This window comes from Drosophila simulans, chromosome X (genome assembly GCF_016746395.2).
Source record: "Drosophila simulans strain w501 chromosome X, Prin_Dsim_3.1, whole genome shotgun sequence".
NCBI lineage: Eukaryota > Metazoa > Arthropoda > Insecta > Diptera > Drosophilidae > Drosophila > Drosophila simulans.
The window spans coordinates 15,771,412-15,791,297 of NC_052525.2; the positions used below are offsets into that span (position 1 = coordinate 15,771,412).

Here is a 19,886-nt window from a genome sequence, read left to right on the forward strand (position 1 = left end):
AATATAATGCATTTTATATAAATAAATTTGAAATATGAGGATTATATTTGCTAATAAATTTTATAAATAAATTATTTATATGCTACCAACATTTGCATTCAATTAATCGCGATTTCCGATCTTACGCAGTTTTTATGTTTCAACTACTCTTGTTTAAACAAAACATATCGAGAACTTAGCGTTATCGAATTGGCATCCACCCACTTGAAATGCCCCATCCCTAAATTTCTAATAAGCAAACCAAAACAATAATATTTTTAAATTTGGTAAACATGAAGGAAGAGCAAAGCTCTATGTGTACGAAAGCGCCGATGTCAGCTATGTAGTACGATTCTTATCTATATATTTTCTATGTCAGCTATGTTTGCCGAGGATATTCTACGGGATTACGGCTCCTTCATATCGGAGCACGATGGGAAATTGAAATTATTGCGAGATAAAGTGCCAAATTGGGAAGTTTCGGAGCCTGCACAGTGTGTATATATGACGCCCGTGGTCGAGGTAAACTTTATGGGCAATGATTCCATGGCTCCGGACAGGAGCTTTGAGGAATCGGAGCTGGTGGCAAATAAACCGCTGACAACTCTGGCGAATCTGTGCAATCAGTGCAGAAATCTGTCCAGGAAGGCGAAACGGTTCCAGCTGGCATTCCTTTTCAGCGACTTTCGACTAGATGATACGCTCCCGCCACATACCCCAACATCCGAGGGTTCCGCCGGCTTGGAGGGATCCTTGGTCCGCATGAGCAGCTCCATGGACTTCTTCTGCCAGGTTTACTTCCTGCTCAATCGCATGATTGTGATACTCCAAAACCTTTGGAGACAAATAGCAGCGTCTGTTAGCGTCCCCATGGACATCAATGAAGTCCACATATTCGTAAGTCAAAGATCGAACTCGCAGGAAGTGTAGTAACCAATTGAAGTCAAAACTTGCAGGCTGTCTTTGATGCAATGACTGAGTTACTGGAACACATAGTAGTATTCAATGAACTGGCGAACCAATCGAAGATATCCACCATGTGGGCGCTGTACAAGAAGTGGCTGTTGAACCTGTCCAATAGCCAATCAGCGAACTTGGAGCTGAATGGCCTCAGTACGTCGCTAGTGGATATAGAGAATCTGATCACCAAGGATTTCTTTCGGGTAAGTAAAAGAAAAACGTGAATGGTACTCGCTTTCATGCATATTTCCAAACAGATTCTACTGGACAGCTTGATGGAATTGAAGAAGCAATTTGCCCTGAATAGTGTTAGCCCCATCACCCAGCATTCCAATGCCTATATTCGAAGGCAACTTCTCGACGTCGATGCGAATCCGAGTAACGAACTTAAGAACTATGAGGATCCCAAGCACATCATTCGCCTTACCACCTTCGTGGTGGTGGTCCATGAGCTGGGCATCCAGATGGAGGGAAAACTGGTCAAGAATGTGGTCGATTTGGTGGCCAGGCATAAGCAGGTGCCTCTCAACCGAAGCGTTTTCTGGTCGCCATACGGATTCCTCTCTCTACATGCCAAAACCCTGATGAAGTCGTCAGCCCGGTCGCAAGATGGACAAGGCCCAAAGGTGCATAACACAGTATTGGAGAAGTTTAGGCTTAGCGATCAGAGGACCTGTCGCCAATTGGGCGTCCAAATATCGCTGTGGTCCATCCAAATGCAGAGGGTATTCGATGTGGGCGTCTTCGGACACCTCAAGACTTTCCTGCAGTTGATTCTCAATGGACACTCCTATGCGGATCAAGTTAGCCTGCTGGCAGTCGCGCTAATCAATCGCCACGTGGCTCTGATGACGCCCATGACCAGGAACGATTGGATCGTTGTCTCTCGATTGCTGCAGTACCTGAAGGTCATTCAGAAGACCTTTGAGTCAAACCAAATCAATTTCGTGCGCTTCAGCAGCTCACTGATACAGTGGCAGAAGCAAAAGGTCATTCACCTGCTGCACACAACGAAAAAGAAGATAGTTGTCCTCAAGTTGCTGCAGCGCAAGATCAACTTTTTGGCCACAATAAAGCTGGCCGAGAAGTCCATTATGGGATTTCCGAGCAAGCAACGTTTGACTTTCGTGAATCTAGCCCTCGGGGAATTTCTGGATAATCGCCTCCTGCCCGCCGACAATCAAAAGTTGATCAAATCGATCCTACACCGTGTTAATAGCATCAGCGACATTATGCGGAATATTGGAGGACAACTGAACGCGTCGGAGTCCTCGAGTCTGGTATATAATCACTGGTTTCTGGACACTTCGGTGCTGAAGGAGTACACCGAACTCCAACGCAATCCATACTCATTGCAGGTTGGTTTCTTACTCGATTTGTAGCAAAGCAACTTCATGTTTATGCCATTCATCCGTCATCTGCAGAACCTCGTGTCGGTGAGCCATCATCTGGACAAGATCATGGCCATGTTCAGGGGTTCAAGGTGTCCCAAGCAATCAGCGAATGATTTGATCATTGAGTTTTTGAGCAACCACCTGGAGTTCTTTCTGCGCGTGGAGGCCCTTTCGCATCTCTTCCAGAGCCAGGATCAACCATTCCAGCAAAGTGCCTTAGACTATCGTCTCTGCATCAATGCAGTTGCAGTTGAAAACGATGGTGAATACGATATTATAAAAGGTAAGATATTGGCCATTGGTTACTAAACTGAGAGATCATGTGAGATTCATTATCGTATTTCAGATCATCTTGAGAACTACTTCACTGCCACGTTCTACAACTTAACGACAATCGCTCCGCACGACTGGAAATCGTATGAAAAGATGCGTCATTTGGCCAACAAGGTGCTGCAGCTGCGTCCCATCGATGACCATTTGCCCAACCAGATAATTGACCAGGTAACCAATCGAATCAGCAATTAGCAATCTCTTCTATTAACGAAACATACTTTCAAGGGCATAGACGTGCTGCAGATCATGCGGAATATACACACCTTCGCCTCCTCGTATGCCTACAACATGAACCTGCAGGTGTTCGTGGAGACGCACAGCAGGAGCAAGCACCTGGACATCATTGGCACCCGGCACGTGGCCAACTCGGTGCAGACGCACGGCACCGGTATCATCAACACCACCGTCAACTTTATATACCAGTTCCTGCGCCAGAAGTTTTACACCTTCTCCACCTTCCTCCACGACGAGCAGATCAAGTCGCGGCTCCTCAAGGAGCTGCGCTTTCACACGGAGCACAAGCAGAGCAAGTCCTATCTGTCGTATCCCTATGAGCGCGCCGAGAGTTTTCTTAAGAAGATCAGAAGGCTGGGCTGCTCCAACAATGGCGAGACGTATATGGATCTGTTCAGGAAGGTTATCACACAAGTCGGTAGGTTAAGGACCATAACTCAACAAAATGCTTAAAATATAATCGTAAATATTGCTTTTAGGCAACGCTGTGGGCTATGTGCGCCTCCTGCAGGCGGGAAGCAAGAATGCCAACTTCCGGAATCGCTCGTATAAAACCAGATTCGACAGCAACTTCAGTTGCGGGGGCTCCAAAGTGCACGACGCCACGGAGGGTTCCATCAGGGAGTACGAGAAGAGCCTCGGTCACATGAAGGAGTGCTATTCCGATAGCACAAACTACTTCAAGGTGCAGTCTACGATCTTAACAAGTTGGGTAACCGTAATTCATGGATTTATATTGCAGCTTCTACTGCAAGGCTTCCAGCCCTTTCTGTGCAATCCACATAACCACCACCTGCGAACATTCTACCTCATCACACCGGCGCTCATCATGAACTACATTGACTACCGGGTCAAGCAGAAGCTGAAGATCTACAAAAAGGACCAGGCCAAGATCTCGCTGTTCGAGGATGGCTTCGCCATCGGCCTGGTCTACATTCTCAGCATGTTGAACCAGCAGACGGAGTTCCATACGCTCGGCTGGAGCCAGACGATCACGCAGCACCTGAACGCAGAGCGCTCCAAGGTGCGCGACATCTTGGCGGGCCAGCAGCGGACGGCGCCGGAGCAGCTGGACGAGAAGCTCTGCCAGACGGTGGCGATAACCGAGCGACATGTGAACGCCTACGAGCATGAGTACAATCTACTGTACGCCACCTTGAGTAGCTCCGAAATATTCTTCCAATAAAAGATGCCCATTTACCAAAACCAAAGCTCCCAGCCAGCAGTGACAACAATTTAGTAGTTGGTTGCCGTTTATTTAGATTTATTAAGACGAAAATACAATTCCGATTCCGGTACATAGCGTAGAACGTTGGTATATATATATATATATGCAATTAGATAATCAGCATTACTATTACTATGATTAGTAGTAAGCCAACATCAAAAGATCAAACATTTTTCTAAGCCCCGCGACTCTCGTCGTCTCATTGTTATTCTTCTTTTTTTTGGTGAATGGAAATGTTAAAGTTACAGATTTAATGCATATTATATTGCCAATTTGAACGCTGTGGGCTCTAATTATATTCAATTTTGGCCCCCACATACAATTGATTGGCCAAAGGAAACCCAATGGGAATATAGTTAAACATGTCTATTGAAAATATGTTGGTTTGTTATGTATTTTTCTCGTAATATTACAGTACAGTAATTGGTAAAAAAAAATGTTTTGGAGAAAATGCAAATGGTTTTCGTCTTAACAGATTTTTCTTCTTGCAATGTTGCTGCTGTTGCTTTTGCATCGCACCTTCTTAAAGGGAACCAGAGTTAGCGACAATGATCTTCTTGGAGGTCTTGCCGGACTGCGATCCATAAGATTCGATCTTCTTGACCACATCCAGTCCCTCGACGACCTCGCCGAAGACGACGTGCTTGTTGTCCAGCCATGCTGTCTTAACGGTGCAAATAAAGAACTGGGAGCCGTTCGTATTGGCGCCAGCGTTGGCCATGGACAGGATGCCGGAGCCGGTGTGCTTCAGCTCGAAGTTCTCATCGGGGAACTTGTTGCCGTAGATGGACTTGCCGCCAGTGCCGTTGTGGTTGGTGAAGTCGCCGCCCTGGCACATGAAGTTGGGGATGACGCGGTGGAAAATGGAGCCCTTGTATCCGAATCCCTTCTCGCCGGTGCACAAGGCGCGGAAGTTCTCGGCTGTCTTGGGAACGACATCGGAGCGCAGCTGCAAAATACAAACAAAAGGGGAGGAACTCCGTTAGTAAACAAGAAATTAATACTAACAAAAATAAGCGAACAAAGTATGACTTTCAGGCAATTGAGTTCTTCAAGGTTTGTTTATGCCGATTCGGATGACCTTGCGACTACTATTTTTTTTTTTGAAGACTGGACAATTTTCTGTTTTATTCATGTCGAGCGGTAGTGAACACGATCAGCTGTTTTTTGACGCCGCGTTTTTTTTCGCCATTTTTAGCCCTTTGATAATGCATGCATATGTACATATGTATGTACATATATCTATACCAAGGAAATAAATATATATATGTATATAATGCACAGAACTTGCAAATGCACTAGAATTTGAGCAATTTTCCAATTCACCCAGTAATCGAGACAATTGTATAAATTAGTCAAGTAAATGCTTTTCCTAATGCCGCTTCCCTATAAATCTTCAATTGTTTAGTGTAGTAATTCGGCGTGAAGTGCAGACTTTTTCGCGCACTGCATGTATGTATGTACATGTGTACACACATATGTCCTATTGGAAGGCAAATCCTAGACATGTGGCTTTGGTTTACTTCGCGGGCAATGACTTTATTCCCAGGCCACTAAAAATATACAACAAGCATTTGCGTTTCCTATTCTTTTTCTCTATTCAAAAATTAGGTGTACATTACATCATCGGCGGAATTAATAGTGAGTTCATGTTTGCAAACGGGTTTACAGAACTCGCGCATTCACACCCGAATATCTCTGTGTGTACACTGTACATCTGCGCGTACATTACCCGCATGCACACATGTACATATGCATGCACGAATAGAACATACAGACGCGATACGCGAGTGACCGCTTGGAGGTTATGTTCGTGTATTGATCTGCATGTGTGTATGGGTATGGGCCACACATACGCAGACCACGCCGGAATGTACATATATAGCACACATGAACAGATGCATATAAAATACCGGTAAAAATTGCACACCATTTCGGCCAAAGTTTGCCGACACGTCAATTAAATTAAGGAAAATTCCATTCTATAAAGATAATGCCACCAAATGGCCGATTTGCGGGGGGTGGTGTTTGTTGCTTGCCTGTTTGCTCAAAATTCAGCGATGTAGAGATAATTATAGAGATTTTCCGATTAAACGCGCCTGTCCAATTGGGTTGGAAAATTGAAAATTTACCCATAGCGCATTGTCATGCAATTACTCATGGAAAATAATTGCACTTGTCGCTTGTAAATTACAGGGCGAGTTTGCGCTGTGTGTATATTTGGTACAAGTTTTAAATCCGTAAAAAAAAAGAAAAAAAAAACTGTATGTACTTATCACCTGCGGCAAATAGTATAAAACACAGTCTTAGGCTTAAATGCGCAAGAAATGGCTTTATGGAAAATCACGTGTTTTTCACTTGATGGTCAAATGTCACAAAAAAAAACCTCAACTTAAGTTTATAATTAAAAAAAAAAAGAAGGGCAAATAACTCACCTCCATGACGATCCGACCGAGGGGCTCGTTGTCGGCGGTCATATCAAAAAACACCCTAGGCAAAGTACTCATCTTTGACGCTTTCGAATATTCGCGAACAATCTGAATTCCAAACTGCAACTGACCCCTATTCGCACTGCACGCTGACGAAGCTAGGGTTATAGATTTCTTAGCTAAAATGGCGGACTCCGCAATCTGAAATGCCGCTGCCGACCTGTGCCGAAACTGTCGAATCAGAGTTGCACAAAAAGAGACCATCGTGTATGGCGTGCGACCGCATGTACGATACTACGATATCGTTCCGTGCGTTCCATTCCGCGCGTTTCGCCGCTGCTGCGGTCGCAGCAATTGTTACATCACTTTAGGGCGCCCATAAACGCACTTTATGCTGCCCATTCCCCCACCAAAACGGTTAAATGGTCGCGTTCATGCGGCCTTTTTATAATTGTAATAATAAATATATACATTTACTTGGGCTCTTCTGAAACTGCCAATCCAAACCACGCATTCGATTTCGTTCAGTTAATATCTTACAAAAAAATCACAGCCTCGTAATCAGCGATCAATTATAAAAAATCAAATATTATTTGCTTATAAAGAGCTATTAAAACATATAACTTAAAATTGAAATAAACTCAAGATAGAAAACTATTAAAAAATTAAGATAATAGAAAAATAGTGGTCACTTTGGCCACTTTATAAACCCAAAAATCACGGTGAAATCACGCGATTATTATAAAGATTTTTTAAGCAGCATTTGTTAAGGCATTTTTTTCTCTTTATATATAGTTAGATCTATAGCTTTTTTGAAATATATGTATTAATTATTTTTATACATGTATTCATTATTTTGAATTACTTATTTTAAATATTTACCTTGCGATAGTTTAATTGTGCGTGTCGCATTTTCTATTATGTCATTTTAAAACTTTTGTAAAGCTAATAATAGTGTTTTTATACATTATTGTAAATAAAAAAGAGCGACGTTGCAACTATAAGCCATTTAAAGTATTAAGTTTTAGAAACTTTTGTATGTGATTTGGAGAAACGATGGAAAAGTGTTAACAAATTAAATATGAAAATAAACCTCATTGTTTTTTTGTTTAAATGGCAAGATGAAAATACAATTGATCTAAAAAAATAGCGTGTAATAATACAACAGCGTGTTTCAAAATTATTTTTCGATTATTTGAAATGATTACTCACAAATAATCAGCAATTATCGGAACGTTTTCAAATTTGTTTCCGCTTTTTCCCGCGCCATTTGATGCGGTTATTCTGCCGCGAAATTTGAAAATGCCGTTCAAGGTGAAAACTAGTTGGTGATTCATTTCTGAAAACGTAATGAATGCAGCTGCAGGGTCTCAACTACTTTTCACCACCTAATTGACCTTTAACTCCCAGTTGAAATGTTTCAAATTTGTTTGTTTGTATTTGTTTTCAAATTTATCACTTTATTACTACAATAATGATACGTATATTCATTTACAAAACATATCCATTCATTGTTTACACATATATAGCATTTCATTTCCCAAACCCATACCCGATCCACTATAAAATAGTGAGATTACCATTTGCTGCCTTCAGTGAAATACGAGATTTAATACAAACCCAACTCGAATCAGAACCGCAAGCCCCACCTTTTCATAAAATTGAAATAAAGCATTAGATGAACGCATGACAAAGTTCAGAAGAAAATCAGATTCACAAGTAGAAGTATAAGTATAAGCAAATGTTCACAAATACTACATACACGCATACATCAACTGGCAATTAATTACATAAATTAGAAGCACCAAACAAAAACGATATGGCTAGCTGGCCGCCTGGAGCAGCAGCACCTTGACATGCGCATCCCCGAAAGCGGTTGAACTATGGACACCTGCTCCACGGCTACATGCATATTAATATAAGCGAAGCAAAAGCTTAAAAACAGTGATTATCGTGCTCTTTGATTAATCGCTTTGGATTGCCAAAGTCGATGCGTTGAGAAGGCGTTTTACAGATTCGGATTCGAGATATATAGCGGACGCCCAGACTTAGAACTAAGAAGACTTTTGTAGAGCGAATCGCAGGATAAGCAAAATGATGCCCACATGGGTCCACACTTGATGGAATGCCCGACTGCCTCCGCTGGCCGCAGCCGCAACTAGCGGGGATTTCTGATTGTCTCGGCACATGGTTTGGTTCCGGATGAAGTTGAACATGGACTCGACGAGATTCGCCGGTGTTATGTCCGAGCAGTTCTCCAGTTTACGGACCACACACGCCTGCAGAGTCAGCATCTCGTCGCACTGCTTCTGACCCACCGTCAGCTTGGGCATGCTCCTGATGCGGTTGTCCTGCAGATCCGACACGTTCAGGTACTCGGAGAACGTGCTGTTCACGCACTGCTGAATGTTGTCCTTCTGGGACTCAATGCATTCGGGTCCCTTTTCGGCAATGAACAGGGCTATCTGATCGCCATCCTTGTGGCAGACAAAGTTGAGCAGACTCTGGATGATCTGCTTGATGACATCCTGGCCCTCGCGCTCCTCCTGCACCAGGCAGGGCACCAGTTTGGCCGTGAACGCATCCACACACTCGACGGCATTGGAACGCCGGCTGCAGTACTTGTTGAAAACCACATCCAGTTCGCCCTTGGGCGACGCCTCCTGTATTTCCTGCTGCATTGCCGTGTAGTTGACAATGCCATTGAGGCACTCGGTTAGCACCATGAATCCGGACTCGATCTCACCGTACGCCTCGCCGCCCGCCTCCTCGCCGGCCACCTCGATGCATTTGTTGCGAAATAGCTCCTTGGCGTCATTCACGCTAAAGTTCGACTTGGTTAGCTGGTCGGGCAGCTGAGTCTGGATCTGCTCAAGGTCTAGCTGGGCCATTACGCCGGCAGTGGAGAGTATAACCAACCAAATGGCGCATATCGCATGGCTTACATATATCCTGTACATGATGTTGGCTGTATTTTTCGCACTCCTCTTTGTCTTTTTGCTTCCCTCCTCTTCCGTTATTCTCCTTTGCTTTAGTTTTTAAGCTCCAAGTTTTGCACTTTTGTTTGTGGTTGGTTCTATGCGCTTCAAGCAATCATATTTGTTCGTTTGCTCCAAACTTGTTCGAAATTTGTTCGAAATATGCCTATGCCTTGGGGCAATTGGAAAAAATTAATTTAATTAGGAAATCACTGAATGGAAATCCCAATTGGAGATTTTATCCCACCCGTCGGCTAGAGATGGCACTTCGGCGATGACGCTATCGATGCACCAGGTCCTATCGGCTTGCCGTCGATAAAAGCGTGCGATCGATTTCTAGTTCAAATGAACAAGTTCCCGTACAGATCAGTATTTATTCTAATCTTCAGTGTTCTTTTTTTTATTCGACAACGAGCCTCAATTCAGCAAGTTGAAAGCGAGAGTGGCTTGGAGGTCGAGGCCTTGGATATTTGTGTGTGGCTAGGGTGGCACATGTGCAATAACACAGTGGCAAGGCGGAGGAGACATGGCCTCCGCGGAGCAGAGAACCGAAGTGGACGCCCTCAGGATGGAGCCGATCTCGAAACTGAGCATGCTGCTCACTCTGGTGTCCATTCTGTGGCGCTTCGTCTCGATCTGCATCAACTGGAGCCTGGCGTACGCGTACTGGATGGAGGAGTCCTACGGATACTGCGCCTGGACCATTGGCTCCATTCTGGTGCCCATGGCGGTAACATCGGTCATATACATACACACGTATGTGGCATATCGCGATAGCGTGTACTTCCCCCGAAATCTGCTGCTAAACGATATCTTGGTATTTGAATTTCAGCTTGAAGGTGGCCCATGCGGGCGAAAAACGCATTCTGGAGCGAGGGGTGTACTCAAATGCTGTGATCTCATATCTCTTCCGCGATGTCTATGTCTTAAACTATGCGTTAAAATACTCGGTGGCCAAGGAGCGCGATGACAAGCAGGCGGAGATCGAGTGAGTAAATGTGTCAGCTAGTCATATATGGGTATACTAGTTACTAGTACTAGTTAATTGTAGCTTAATGCCCTAAATGGGCATAATGCCGTTTAGATTATCTTCTGTTTTCATCATAAGTGAGCACCTTAGAATGTTTGTAACGAATCTCTGAATTCTTATCTCACAGATATTACCAAAAACTCACGACGGAGGAGTGCAATGTTAGTTTCGTTCGACTATTCGATTCGTTTCTGGAATCAGCTCCGCAGAAAATACTTCAGCTGGCAATAATTTTGCGATCGACAAAGGAGCTCACATGTAATACGAAATGAATACTACATTAGTGCCATGGGTGTTCAATATTAAGTGCTATATTTCAATTTATCTCTGCCTTAATTAAGATAACGCATGCATAAGTAATTTAAGTTTATAAGCTCCAAGTTCTGACGTTCACTTTCGCAAATCAAAGTCAGTCTACTGACTCTTTGATTGTAGCCAACGAAAGTGAAAATCAGAGTGGAAAGTCGTTGTATGCAATTACCCATTCAATTTTCTTTTCCCAGACTACCGACGGATTGCCATGGTCGTCTACTTCGGCAACATAGCGTGGTGCATCCAGGCGTACAACCACTCCAATCGCCTGGCCCAACTGGACAAACATGACATCGCGGCGAAGGGACGCTTTCTGCAATTTCTCTTCCTGCTCTGCCTCACTGGTTAGTAGTTAGTAGTAGTAGTTAGCTGTATTGTTTGGAGTGTGTAGCATGCTTCTAGTTATTCGCCATTATATTTTGTAGTTTCGAGAACGCTTTGCATCGCGTATGTGGCCAGTATTTTCCCCATCGAAACGCTGATCATCTGCGCGACGCTCGCTTGCTTTTGCGGCACCATTGTGTTCTTTGTGGACTCGCCAAAGATCGCCGAATCCCGAATCATGAACTACCTGTACTGCCTGTGCTTCGGAGTTGTTTACCTATTTATCTTTACGCCCGTCAAGGATGCGCCAACCAAATATAAGTACGCTTTTTATCTCACATTCTGTTTGTTGCAAAACATCATCGCCTGCGCGTTGTACATTCCACTGTATCTTGCCACAGCCATAATTGCCTTGTATATTGTCGGCATTGTTTTGTTAATATTCTATTACGCGTACTGCCATCCAAATACCGTGCGTACTTATTTTTAGCATTATAGCATTATTAGTAGCATTTTGTATACTTGCAATAAACGTTGTTATGCCCAATTTTGATGCGCCTTTGATTTTCAGTTGTCTTAAGTCGGTTCCAGAGATGCTAAGTAATATTTATTTCAAACTAATATGTACATATATTGCTTAAAAGTCTACGATTTTGTTTGCCAAGACGATATTATCATTATTATTAGACGATATACATACATATATGCAAATTTGATTTCATTTCTAGATTTTCTATCGATATTTGACCATCGATTACTGGTAGTAAGGTTTTAAATTTAGTTAGAACTTTTCTTTGTAGTGGAACAAGAACTGATGGATATATATAGCTATATAATATAAATATGAACTATATGAATTGAATGTGACACTATGTAAGTATCTAACATATATAGATCATGTATTCCAGTGTCATTAAAAAGATGTAGATGTCATATTTATCGGTTAATCTTGTCTACTTAATTTGAAACGCTTACTAAATAATGTTTTTTAACTGCAATAAGACTTTCTGTTCAACTATTTCCCAAATATTGATCAGCAAATGCATAATTGAATCGATCATTCCAGCTGCGCATGCGCAACGAGCCAAGATGGTGGAGTCGCGCATCTGAACTGGCTGAACGTATCTGGAACCAGTTGGCTGCGATGGAGTTTGGGGCGCAATTAAAACGGTTCCCGCAGATGAACCGACCGGAACCGGTTCGGGATCGCAGCTAGAGTTGGCTAAGCTAGTTGGCATTGTATATTTCATGCAGTTGGTTAACTTTCACTTCGGCTACGAGGGGCGGAGACCAAGGCAAATCGCAGTGGGACTAGGACTAGCAGGGATCAGGATAGCAACTCGAAAGCGGGAGTGATGCAAAGGATATCGAAGCCCAGAAGATGGCATCCAAATACGAGCGCATACTGAGCGATTGCAGGGCGAAGAACGTGCTGTGGGAAGACCCCGATTTCCCCGCGGTCCAGTCTTCGGTCTTCTACTACCAGACACCGCCGTTCACCTTCCAATGGAAGCGCATCATGGATCTGGCGGATAGTGGCTCCGCTACGGTGGCCGCCAACAGTTCGCCACCAGTGTTCCTCAACGAGACGGCGGAGTTCGATGTGGTGCCTGGCAAAATGGGCGATCGCTGGCTGGTCTCCTGCCTAGGACTGTTGAGTTCCCTGAGGAATCTCTTCTACCGCGTGGTGCCCGCCGATCAGACACTGGCCAGTGCCCACGGCGTCTTTCGTTTCCGTTTGTGGTGGTGCGGCGAGTGGGTGGAGGTACTGGTCGACGACCGTCTGCCCACCATCAATGGGCGGCTGGCGTTCATGCAGCCGCAGGCATCCAATTGCTTCTGGGCCGCCCTGCTGGAGAAGGCCATTGCCAAGCTGCACGGCTCCTACGAGGCCCTCAAGTACGGCACTCGTTCCGACGGACTCACCGATCTCCTGGGCGGCGTGGTCCGGCAAATGCCCATCCTGGCGGACACCATCAGGCCGCAGACGCTGAAGGAGCTACTCACCACCACCTGCATCGTCACCTGCTTGGCCGACAAGAGCGCCACCGTGGCCAAGAAGAATCTCGCCGAGCGCATGCCCAATGGGATCCTGGTGAACGTTAACTACAGGTAGGTTGCATGAGCTGAACAATCCATCTATCTACTACCTTCTAATGTCTGTCCCACTACAACGACCTGTTTGCTTTGGAACTTACAGACTCTCCAGCTTGGACAAGGTAAAGACCCTGATGGGTGACTCGGTGCAGCTGGTGTGCCTGAAGGACACGTTCTCGAGCAAGCCGTTCGGCGAGAAGACGCACTTCCTCGGCGACTGGTCACCGATGTCCAAGACGTGGGAGCGTGTGTCGCAGGTGGAGCGGGCGCGTCTCATCCGGCAACTGGGTCCCGGCGAGTTCTGGCTGTCGTTCTGCGACTTTGTGGAGATCTTTAGCACGATGGAGGTGGTGTACCTGGACACGGAGACGTCCAACGACGAGGAGATGCTCAAGAGTCGCCCGCTGCACTGGAAGATGAAGATGCACCAGGGCCAGTGGAAGCGAGGCGTCACCGCCGGTGGTTGCCGCAATCACGAGTCGTTCCACATCAATCCCCAGCTACTGATATCCGTGCAGGATGAGCAGGATCTGGTGATCGCACTCAATCAGCACACGGCCGTGGAGCCGAAGGTCATTGGCTTTACGATGTACACATGGGATGGCGAGTACATGCTCAGCGAGTGCCTGCAGAAGGACTTCTTCAAGAACCATGTGAGCTACCTGAACTCGGACTACGGGAACACGCGGCACGTTAGCTATCATACGCACCTGGAGGCGGGTCACTACGTCCTCATACCGACCACCTATGAGCCGGCGGAGGAGGCACATTTCACGGTTCGCATCCTCGGCACCGGATCCTTCCGCCTCTCCTGTCTGGAGACGCAGACCATGATCCTGCTGGATCCATTTCCGGCACTCAAGACCACGGATGCCGAACGATGCGGCGGGCCGAAGGTGAAGAGCGTGTGCCAATATGAGCCCGTGTACATGCAACTGGCGGATGAGAACAAGACCATTAACTGCTTCGAGCTGCACGAGCTCCTGGAGGCGTGCCTGCCCAATGATTACATCAAGGGGTGCGCCAATATCGACATCTGTCGCCAGGTGATCGCTCTGCAGGACCGGAGCGGCAGTGGCCGTATCACGTTCCAACAGTTCAAGACCTTCATGGTCAACCTGAAGTCCTGGCAGGGCGTCTTCAAGATGTACACCAAGGAGAAGGCGGGCATTCTGCGCGCGGAGCGACTGCGCGACGCCCTCTGCGACATCGGCTTCCAGCTGAGCACGGACATCATGAACTGCCTGATCCAGCGGTACATCCGCAAGGATGGCACGCTCCGGCTGAGCGACTTCGTTTCGGCCGTCATCCATCTGACCACCGCCTTCAATCAGTTCCATTTGAAGAACTACGGCCAGGTGAACGTGATCGAGGTGCATCTGCACGACTGGATCAAGAGCATACTGAGCTGCTAATCCACGGGGATTGGGTATCCGCTCCACTGAATTTCTAACGACACTCTCTTTTTTTGTAATCCTAAGATTTATATACTGGTTAAGGATGACGATGATGTTGATGATGCTGATCTGCCAATCAAAAGCCAGTTTCGCTCGAACGATTTCCTAGTTTCGAATAACTTTCTAAACCAGCGAGACCTTCAACAATATACTCGTTTTTTTAACTTCCCGTCTCGCTAGTTTCTGGAACTATAGCTATATCCCCTCTTTGGTTTAAATCCATATCTATATCCATATATATAGAATCGAGCGAAATGGCCAATGCGATTGCAGACTTTAATGTACTACTGAGAATTTTATTATTATTTATTGTTCTTATGGCTAACAATTAAACGAGCGCTGAAGGCGAGACGTGTTTCAGAGTATTTTCAAAATCTATGTATGCTTATTTATTCCTGACCCCGATCCGGGCGCGAAGGACTCCAAGTGTTTGATTGGTAATAGCTATATGCAGATACAATAGTTGGCCTTTCCGATCAGCGTTAGTTGGATTATCTGATATAGTTTTATAGTTGCGGGTATTATTTATAAAAGACGTGTGTGTAGGTGTGTTTTACAAGCGAGTATTTCGTGCACGAGTATTATACATGGTACACCAGCGGATAGAATCCATAGTGGGCTTAAAAGATGATCGCATGTGCGTGATTCTCAGTGGTAAAACGGGCTACGACTCCAGCGGATGTAATCCTGGACGCACTGCTCCCTTAATCCGCGAGAACAGCCCGCACTTGTCCCTCACTCTTTTAAAATAGTCTAAAATATCAGCGTGTATGCACTGCGTTCTGCAGTTTGTCTTGTGGATCGGATCTCTCATCTCTATCTCCGAGAATCCCAATCCCAATCCCAATCCCAATGGCCTCCATTCCAATTGACAGCGCATTTACATGGAGGTTCCGTTCTGGGAGGAGGCATCGCTGATGCGACGTGACAGCGTCGTCTTGCGGCTGATGGACTTGGTATTGCCGATCTGATTGGCGCTGGCGTGGTAATTGGAGCTCGAACCGCCGCTGGTCGGGGTGTCGTTCAGTGACTCCACAGCTCGCATCGCCGAACGCTTCAGGGAGCCAGTCACCTCGTGCGGCTCCTGGTAGCCCGAGTCCATGTCATCATGGTAGGAGTCCATCAATGGCGTGGGATCCTCGTAGTCGTAGTCAACGAAGCCATTGTTGTCGAAGGACTGCAAACGGTCAGAAATATGAGTGATTGAAGACACCTTAAGATGACTTAGCCCAGTGCTATAGCATCATCCCTATCAGTTCACCAACCTTGACAAACGACTGCGAGTGCTTCTCGTAGCCACGGAACACCTGGCTGTGCGACTTGCCGCGATAGTCCACCGATTCGTAGTGCCCATCCTGCGAGTTCTCGATGATGAAGTGCCGGGTGCCATGAGGCGTTAGGGTGGCCCACAGGAGACGGCTATCGTTGACCAGCTGGCTCTGGAGCAGATCCCTACTATTGGCCGTGGCGCAGGGATACAGAATTCCGCCGGATGTGAAAGCATTGGATTTGGTGGCCTCGCCCAGGGCATTAATCGCCGTCTGCTTGATATTGGCGTCGTGGTACGAGAAGAAGGAGCTGCTGCAATGGCAAAACGGATGTAGGAAATACGACCAAATCTCGGTCAAATCCATGACTTACTCTCTGCACCGCATCACGATGAGGGCCAGGAAGCAGCCGAACACAAAGATCCCGATGCAGGACGAGACGAACAGCCAGACGCTCTCCAGACTCTTGGAATCGCTCCGCACCAGCTCCATCAGCGCGTTCCCGCTCTCGTTGTGCTGCATCCCATGGCCACACATGAAGGCGGCAAAGCACGGCTGCGACTCATTGGAGGGCACCAGGATGTCCACCGTCGCCGGCTTCGAGATTAGGAAGGACGGCAGCGGCGGCGGCGGCATCGATAGTATAAAATCCGGCGGTGGACCGGCCAGCTGGTCACAGCTGCCCACACAATTTCCAAAGAGCATGTTCATCATGAAGCTGAAAGGGTACAGAGCACACATGTAACTGCCATTGTATCAATGGGGCATACCCATGTCCCAGTGTACCCCCCATCCAAATCCACCGCATAATCATGTGTATCTGTGTTGTGTTCTTGGATTCACAACATCGTTTTTGGGGGTTGGTTTTCCACAACTAACTAGAAATCGACAAATCGCACCAAGCAATGAAATAGTTTTAACACTTGAGACCCACTAGTAGGTACTACTACTAGTAGGTACTACTATGTAAATGGATGTACTAAAAGTCTTGTTTGTTTCGTATACACAAGTGCAAACAAAGCCATTAGCAGAAAATTCCTTTGCATTCCCATGGGTGTTGTGAATATTATTTTGGACCCAGAGATTTGGGGACTTTGATAAGACACCAAGATGGTAAGGAACCCTTTGGGAACCCATTAACTGGTAATTAATAATATTGCTTGCACTTGGGATTGAAAACACCATCGAACCTTTCAACACAATGCCCTGACTTGAGTCAAGGAAATCCCAGTCAGAACTGAGTGGTAGTAACTATCCCAAATACTTGGCTCTCCTCTCCGGCGGAGGTGCGCGCGCATCTCCCCCGCCGTCGAATGGGAAAAGCCAGTAACTTGGCGATACCGTTCAGTCCGGGACAGTTACCCCCGTGCCTTTGGACACACCCAGGTATACCCCTGTATATGCATGGCTACATGGTTATCAAAACACTAAGGACCTTTCAGTGTTGGACACATATTTTGGTTTAGCACCATTACTGTTCAACACAATTGAATGCCACAAAATATTAAGGATTCTTACTCTTTTCAGACTATAATGTTAAATTAATTTATTTTCAAAGATTTAATTACAAAATTTAACACTTAATAGCATTAAAGGAAGCCCATATTTTAAATTTCCTCCAAATTCTATTGTGAACTCTTTATGCAGTTTAATTTGGAAAAATTCTAAGATTTATTGGCCAAATCTTATATTTTCTATAAAAATGTAAAATGCTTTTGTATCAACCAAGACAAGATAAGTAACTAAAATAACCGCAAAACTCATTATAATGTACATGATCATTATTTATTCAAACCTATTGTTTAATCACAGCTAAAACTATCACATTAATAGTAGCCCCTTAAGATGTTCCTCATTTCATTACAATAAATTGAGACATTATAAAAGTATTATCTATAGGCATCTTTTAGATACCATCTAAGTATTGGTTAGCGTATATTTAAACATTTATACAAGTTTGCCCTTAGTATAAGCTTTTTGTAACATGGGACTCAAAAAAAAAAAGAACAGAATCCAACTGAATGCAAATTCAGCCTATATATTTGGGTTCATAATATCGTTGTGGTTATTTTTTATCAGTGTAGGTCATGACGACGCCAACAACTAGGGCCATAACGGTAAATCCCTGAGCCGCGATACGACTTCGCATCATCAGCTGCGACATCTTGCGATTGCCAGTGCGAAAGTTGTATAAGCCAGCTGTGAGCGCCGCTGTAGTGGCCAAACATCCTGAATGCATAAATAATAAACAATTGAAGCAATGAAAAGATATGTACATTGTTTTGTTTACATAACCCGGCAAACACACTCACCCAACGGAACCAGCGGATTCTCCTTGATCTTGCGCTGCAGCTTCTCCTTGGTCGTTTCCACCTCGGCAACGGGGCCCAGGTCCTGGCGCAATTGTATCCAATCCAGTTCCTCCTCCGGAAGCGAGACTTGAATTTTGTTCGACATATCGCTCTTAGTCCCGGGCAATGTTAGTAAAACAATATCAAGCAAGTCAAATTATATTATTCAATTGGAGATGACACCAACGCTTACGATGTGCGCGCGTTCACACTATTTAAGCGATAGTTTTCTCAGGGCAATCACGACTTCCAACACGAAAAACCTCAAGAAACGCACTGAAATTGAAACAAGCCATAAATTGAAAAACGTTATTTTTTTGAATTAACAACTATTTTTAATTTTCTTTTTAATATATTTGTTATAATATAACTATATTACATGTACTACAAGTCGGTATGGTTCACACCCTTTACAAACATTACAAATCTACCAATATGTTTATATATTTTTTTAACATATTAAAACTAGCAGCAAATAATACTTAATTTCTCTAAGGAATAACTATACCTGAATTTTTAGAACGACATTTTTTTAACCACTTAAAATAAATAAATAAATTGTTTTAATTCTAGGAAGCCAGAACAGGGCTGGTATTTTAAAGACTCGAAGTTAATAAATATTAAATTAAATATAAATAATCGTCTTAAACAAATAAATTTTAAAGCAAAAACATTAACTTTAGTATGGAAAAATAAATAAATAATTTTAATGGCCAATATAATTGAGAATTTTGTTTTTTTGGGTTTTTGTGACCTCATACATTACAAACATACACACATGCATTACTCCCTCTCTCTGTAAGACAGAGAGAATTGAGAGAGAATTTGTTTTAAAGCATAAGAGAACATTTTTTTCTCTTTCGAATTCGAATTGAAAGTACAGTCAGACGGGAACACACAAAATGAAAATGTGTATGTGTATGTAGCGGGTCGCTGCGATGTACATATGTTTGTGTGTTCCACACGTATGTACTTACAGCTGCGTTCGTGGAAATAGCACTGAAAGGCAGCAAACGATTTTATTCTGAATTCCATTTTGTTAATGAATACTTTGCTTCGTCTTCTGTGTCGCAAAACAAGCAATGCAGTTACAAATGGCTTTTAGTACCTGCACTGTTTTTTAACAAAACATATAGTTTTCAGTATTTCATATAAACTTATCCATTCTGAAAAACCACATGACACATTGAACAAAGCATTTATATGAAACCATTTATTTAGAAAGTGGCGGTCTTCTGAACTGCTATTAGCATGAACACAGTTGTACATATATGCTTGCTTATGTATCAATGTGTTTGCATTGATGCATATCGGTTTTGTAGAATTCGTCGCATTAACGAATGTAGCTGGCAGTTAAAAATAAGATTTGTATGTTTAAAATAAATTTCGGCCCTAAGAACTGTGTAATGTACATATGCATACATACAGTTCTGTATTTTTCCCACACTCCACACACTCCATAGTTTGTATGTTTGGCACGCCAGCGTTTATGTACATACCCGTGATCGTATG

At 44.4% G+C, this 19,886-nt stretch overlaps 7 protein-coding genes across 9 annotated transcripts; 3 read left to right on the forward strand and 4 right to left on the reverse strand.

Annotated features, from left to right (window-relative positions):
* Positions 1 to 149: 149 nt before the first annotated feature.
* On the forward strand, positions 150 to 4,291 carry LOC27208719 (WASH complex subunit 4). The gene is made up of 9 exons (XM_016184280.3): positions 150 to 297; positions 359 to 876; positions 936 to 1,142; positions 1,197 to 2,297; positions 2,364 to 2,616; positions 2,680 to 2,834; positions 2,892 to 3,318; positions 3,380 to 3,585; positions 3,643 to 4,291. Exons 1-9 carry the CDS (start codon positions 273 to 275, stop codon positions 4,084 to 4,086), a joined length of 3,336 nt encoding a protein of 1,111 aa, XP_016039621.1. The 5' UTR covers positions 150 to 272; the 3' UTR covers positions 4,087 to 4,291.
* Positions 4,292 to 4,497: 206 nt separating this feature from the next.
* On the reverse strand, positions 4,498 to 6,853 carry LOC6740497 (peptidyl-prolyl cis-trans isomerase). Its single transcript, XM_016176523.3, has 2 exons — positions 6,564 to 6,853; positions 4,498 to 5,077 (listed from the first exon to the last, which is right to left on the reverse strand). Exons 1-2 carry the CDS (start codon positions 6,819 to 6,821, stop codon positions 4,652 to 4,654), a joined length of 684 nt encoding a protein of 227 aa, XP_016039622.1. The 5' UTR covers positions 6,822 to 6,853; the 3' UTR covers positions 4,498 to 4,651.
* A 1,129-nt stretch (positions 6,854 to 7,982) lies between these two features.
* Positions 7,983 to 9,867, reverse strand: LOC6726122 (27 kDa hemolymph protein). The gene is made up of 2 exons (XM_016172492.3): positions 9,783 to 9,867; positions 7,983 to 9,707 (listed from the first exon to the last, which is right to left on the reverse strand). Exon 2 carries the CDS (start codon positions 9,515 to 9,517, stop codon positions 8,612 to 8,614), a length of 906 nt encoding a protein of 301 aa, XP_016039624.1. The 5' UTR covers positions 9,518 to 9,707; positions 9,783 to 9,867; the 3' UTR covers positions 7,983 to 8,611.
* On the forward strand, positions 9,868 to 12,392 carry LOC6726123 (XK-related protein 6). Of its 2 annotated transcripts, none has more exons than XM_039297464.2 (5): positions 9,868 to 10,291; positions 10,368 to 10,523; positions 10,693 to 10,823; positions 11,069 to 11,221; positions 12,268 to 12,392. In XM_039297464.2, exons 1-5 carry the CDS (start codon positions 10,062 to 10,064, stop codon positions 12,309 to 12,311), a joined length of 714 nt encoding a protein of 237 aa, XP_039153398.1. In that variant the 5' UTR covers positions 9,868 to 10,061; the 3' UTR covers positions 12,312 to 12,392. The 2 variants fall into 2 exon arrangements, with proteins under 2 accessions (XP_039153398.1, XP_002107101.1); XM_002107065.4 differs by lacking the exon at positions 12,268 to 12,392 and adding an exon at positions 11,303 to 11,748.
* A 190-nt stretch (positions 12,393 to 12,582) lies between these two features.
* LOC6726124 (calpain-C) lies at positions 12,583 to 15,131 on the forward strand. Its single transcript, XM_016174017.3, has 2 exons — positions 12,583 to 13,313; positions 13,402 to 15,131. The coding sequence occupies exons 1-2, from the start codon at positions 12,583 to 12,585 to the stop codon at positions 14,711 to 14,713; spliced, it is 2,043 nt and encodes a 680-aa protein (XP_016039625.1). The 3' UTR covers positions 14,714 to 15,131.
* Positions 15,031 to 17,349, reverse strand: LOC6726126. 2 transcript variants are annotated; one of them, XM_039297465.1, is made up of 4 exons: positions 17,214 to 17,349; positions 16,397 to 16,741; positions 16,021 to 16,333; positions 15,031 to 15,932 (listed from the first exon to the last, which is right to left on the reverse strand). In XM_039297465.1, exons 2-4 carry the CDS (start codon positions 16,735 to 16,737, stop codon positions 15,636 to 15,638), a joined length of 951 nt encoding a protein of 316 aa, XP_039153399.1. In that variant the 5' UTR covers positions 16,738 to 16,741; positions 17,214 to 17,349; the 3' UTR covers positions 15,031 to 15,635. The 2 variants fall into 2 exon arrangements, with proteins under 2 accessions (XP_039153399.1, XP_016039626.1); XM_016172490.2 differs by having other exon boundaries at positions 16,021 to 16,336; positions 17,214 to 17,348.
* Positions 17,350 to 17,778: 429 nt separating this feature from the next.
* LOC6726127 (HIG1 domain family member 2A, mitochondrial) lies at positions 17,779 to 18,590 on the reverse strand. Its single transcript, XM_016172489.3, has 2 exons — positions 18,336 to 18,590; positions 17,779 to 18,252 (listed from the first exon to the last, which is right to left on the reverse strand). The coding sequence occupies exons 1-2, from the start codon at positions 18,478 to 18,480 to the stop codon at positions 18,089 to 18,091; spliced, it is 309 nt and encodes a 102-aa protein (XP_016039627.1). The 5' UTR covers positions 18,481 to 18,590; the 3' UTR covers positions 17,779 to 18,088.
* Between the last annotated feature and the right edge of the window lie 1,296 nt (positions 18,591 to 19,886).

Coding starts and splice junctions, on each gene's coding strand:
- LOC27208719 (XM_016184280.3), top strand. CDS start 273: ATGAAGGAAGAGCAAAGCTCTATGT. Junction 2,617..2,679: donor TGAATACGATATTATAAAAG/GTAAGATATTGG, acceptor ATCGTATTTCAG/ATCATCTTGAGAACTACTTC. Junction 2,835..2,891: donor CCAACCAGATAATTGACCAG/GTAACCAATCGA, acceptor CATACTTTCAAG/GGCATAGACGTGCTGCAGAT.
- LOC6740497 (XM_016176523.3), bottom strand. CDS start 6,821: ATGGTCTCTTTTTGTGCAACTCTGATTCGACAGTTTCGGCACAGGTCG. Junction 5,078..6,563: donor TCGGTCGGATCGTCATGGAG/GTGAGTTATTTG, acceptor TGTATTTTGCAG/CTGCGCTCCGATGTCGTTCC.
- LOC6726122 (XM_016172492.3), bottom strand. CDS start 9,517: ATGTACAGGATATATGTAAGCCATGCGATATGCGCCATTTGGTTGGTT.
- LOC6726123 (XM_002107065.4), top strand. CDS start 10,062: ATGGCCTCCGCGGAGCAGAGAACCGAAGTGGACGCCCTCAGGATGGAG. Junction 10,292..10,367: donor TCGGTCATATACATACACAC/GTATGTGGCATA, acceptor TTTGAATTTCAG/CTTGAAGGTGGCCCATGCGG. Junction 10,824..11,068: donor ATCGACAAAGGAGCTCACAT/GTAATACGAAAT, acceptor TTCTTTTCCCAG/ACTACCGACGGATTGCCATG.
- LOC6726124 (XM_016174017.3), top strand. CDS start 12,583: ATGGCATCCAAATACGAGCGCATACTGAGCGATTGCAGGGCGAAGAAC. Junction 13,314..13,401: donor CTGGTGAACGTTAACTACAG/GTAGGTTGCATG, acceptor TGGAACTTACAG/ACTCTCCAGCTTGGACAAGG.
- LOC6726126 (XM_016172490.2), bottom strand. CDS start 16,737: ATGATGAACATGCTCTTTGGAAATTGTGTGGGCAGCTGTGACCAGCTG. Junction 16,337..16,396: donor ATCGTGATGCGGTGCAGAGA/GTAAGTCATGGA, acceptor TTGCCATTGCAG/CAGCTCCTTCTTCTCGTACC. Junction 15,933..16,020: donor ACTCGCAGTCGTTTGTCAAG/GTTGGTGAACTG, acceptor GACCGTTTGCAG/TCCTTCGACAACAATGGCTT.
- LOC6726127 (XM_016172489.3), bottom strand. CDS start 18,480: ATGTCGAACAAAATTCAAGTCTCGCTTCCGGAGGAGGAACTGGATTGG. Junction 18,253..18,335: donor GAATCCGCTGGTTCCGTTGG/GTGAGTGTGTTT, acceptor TTATGCATTCAG/GATGTTTGGCCACTACAGCG.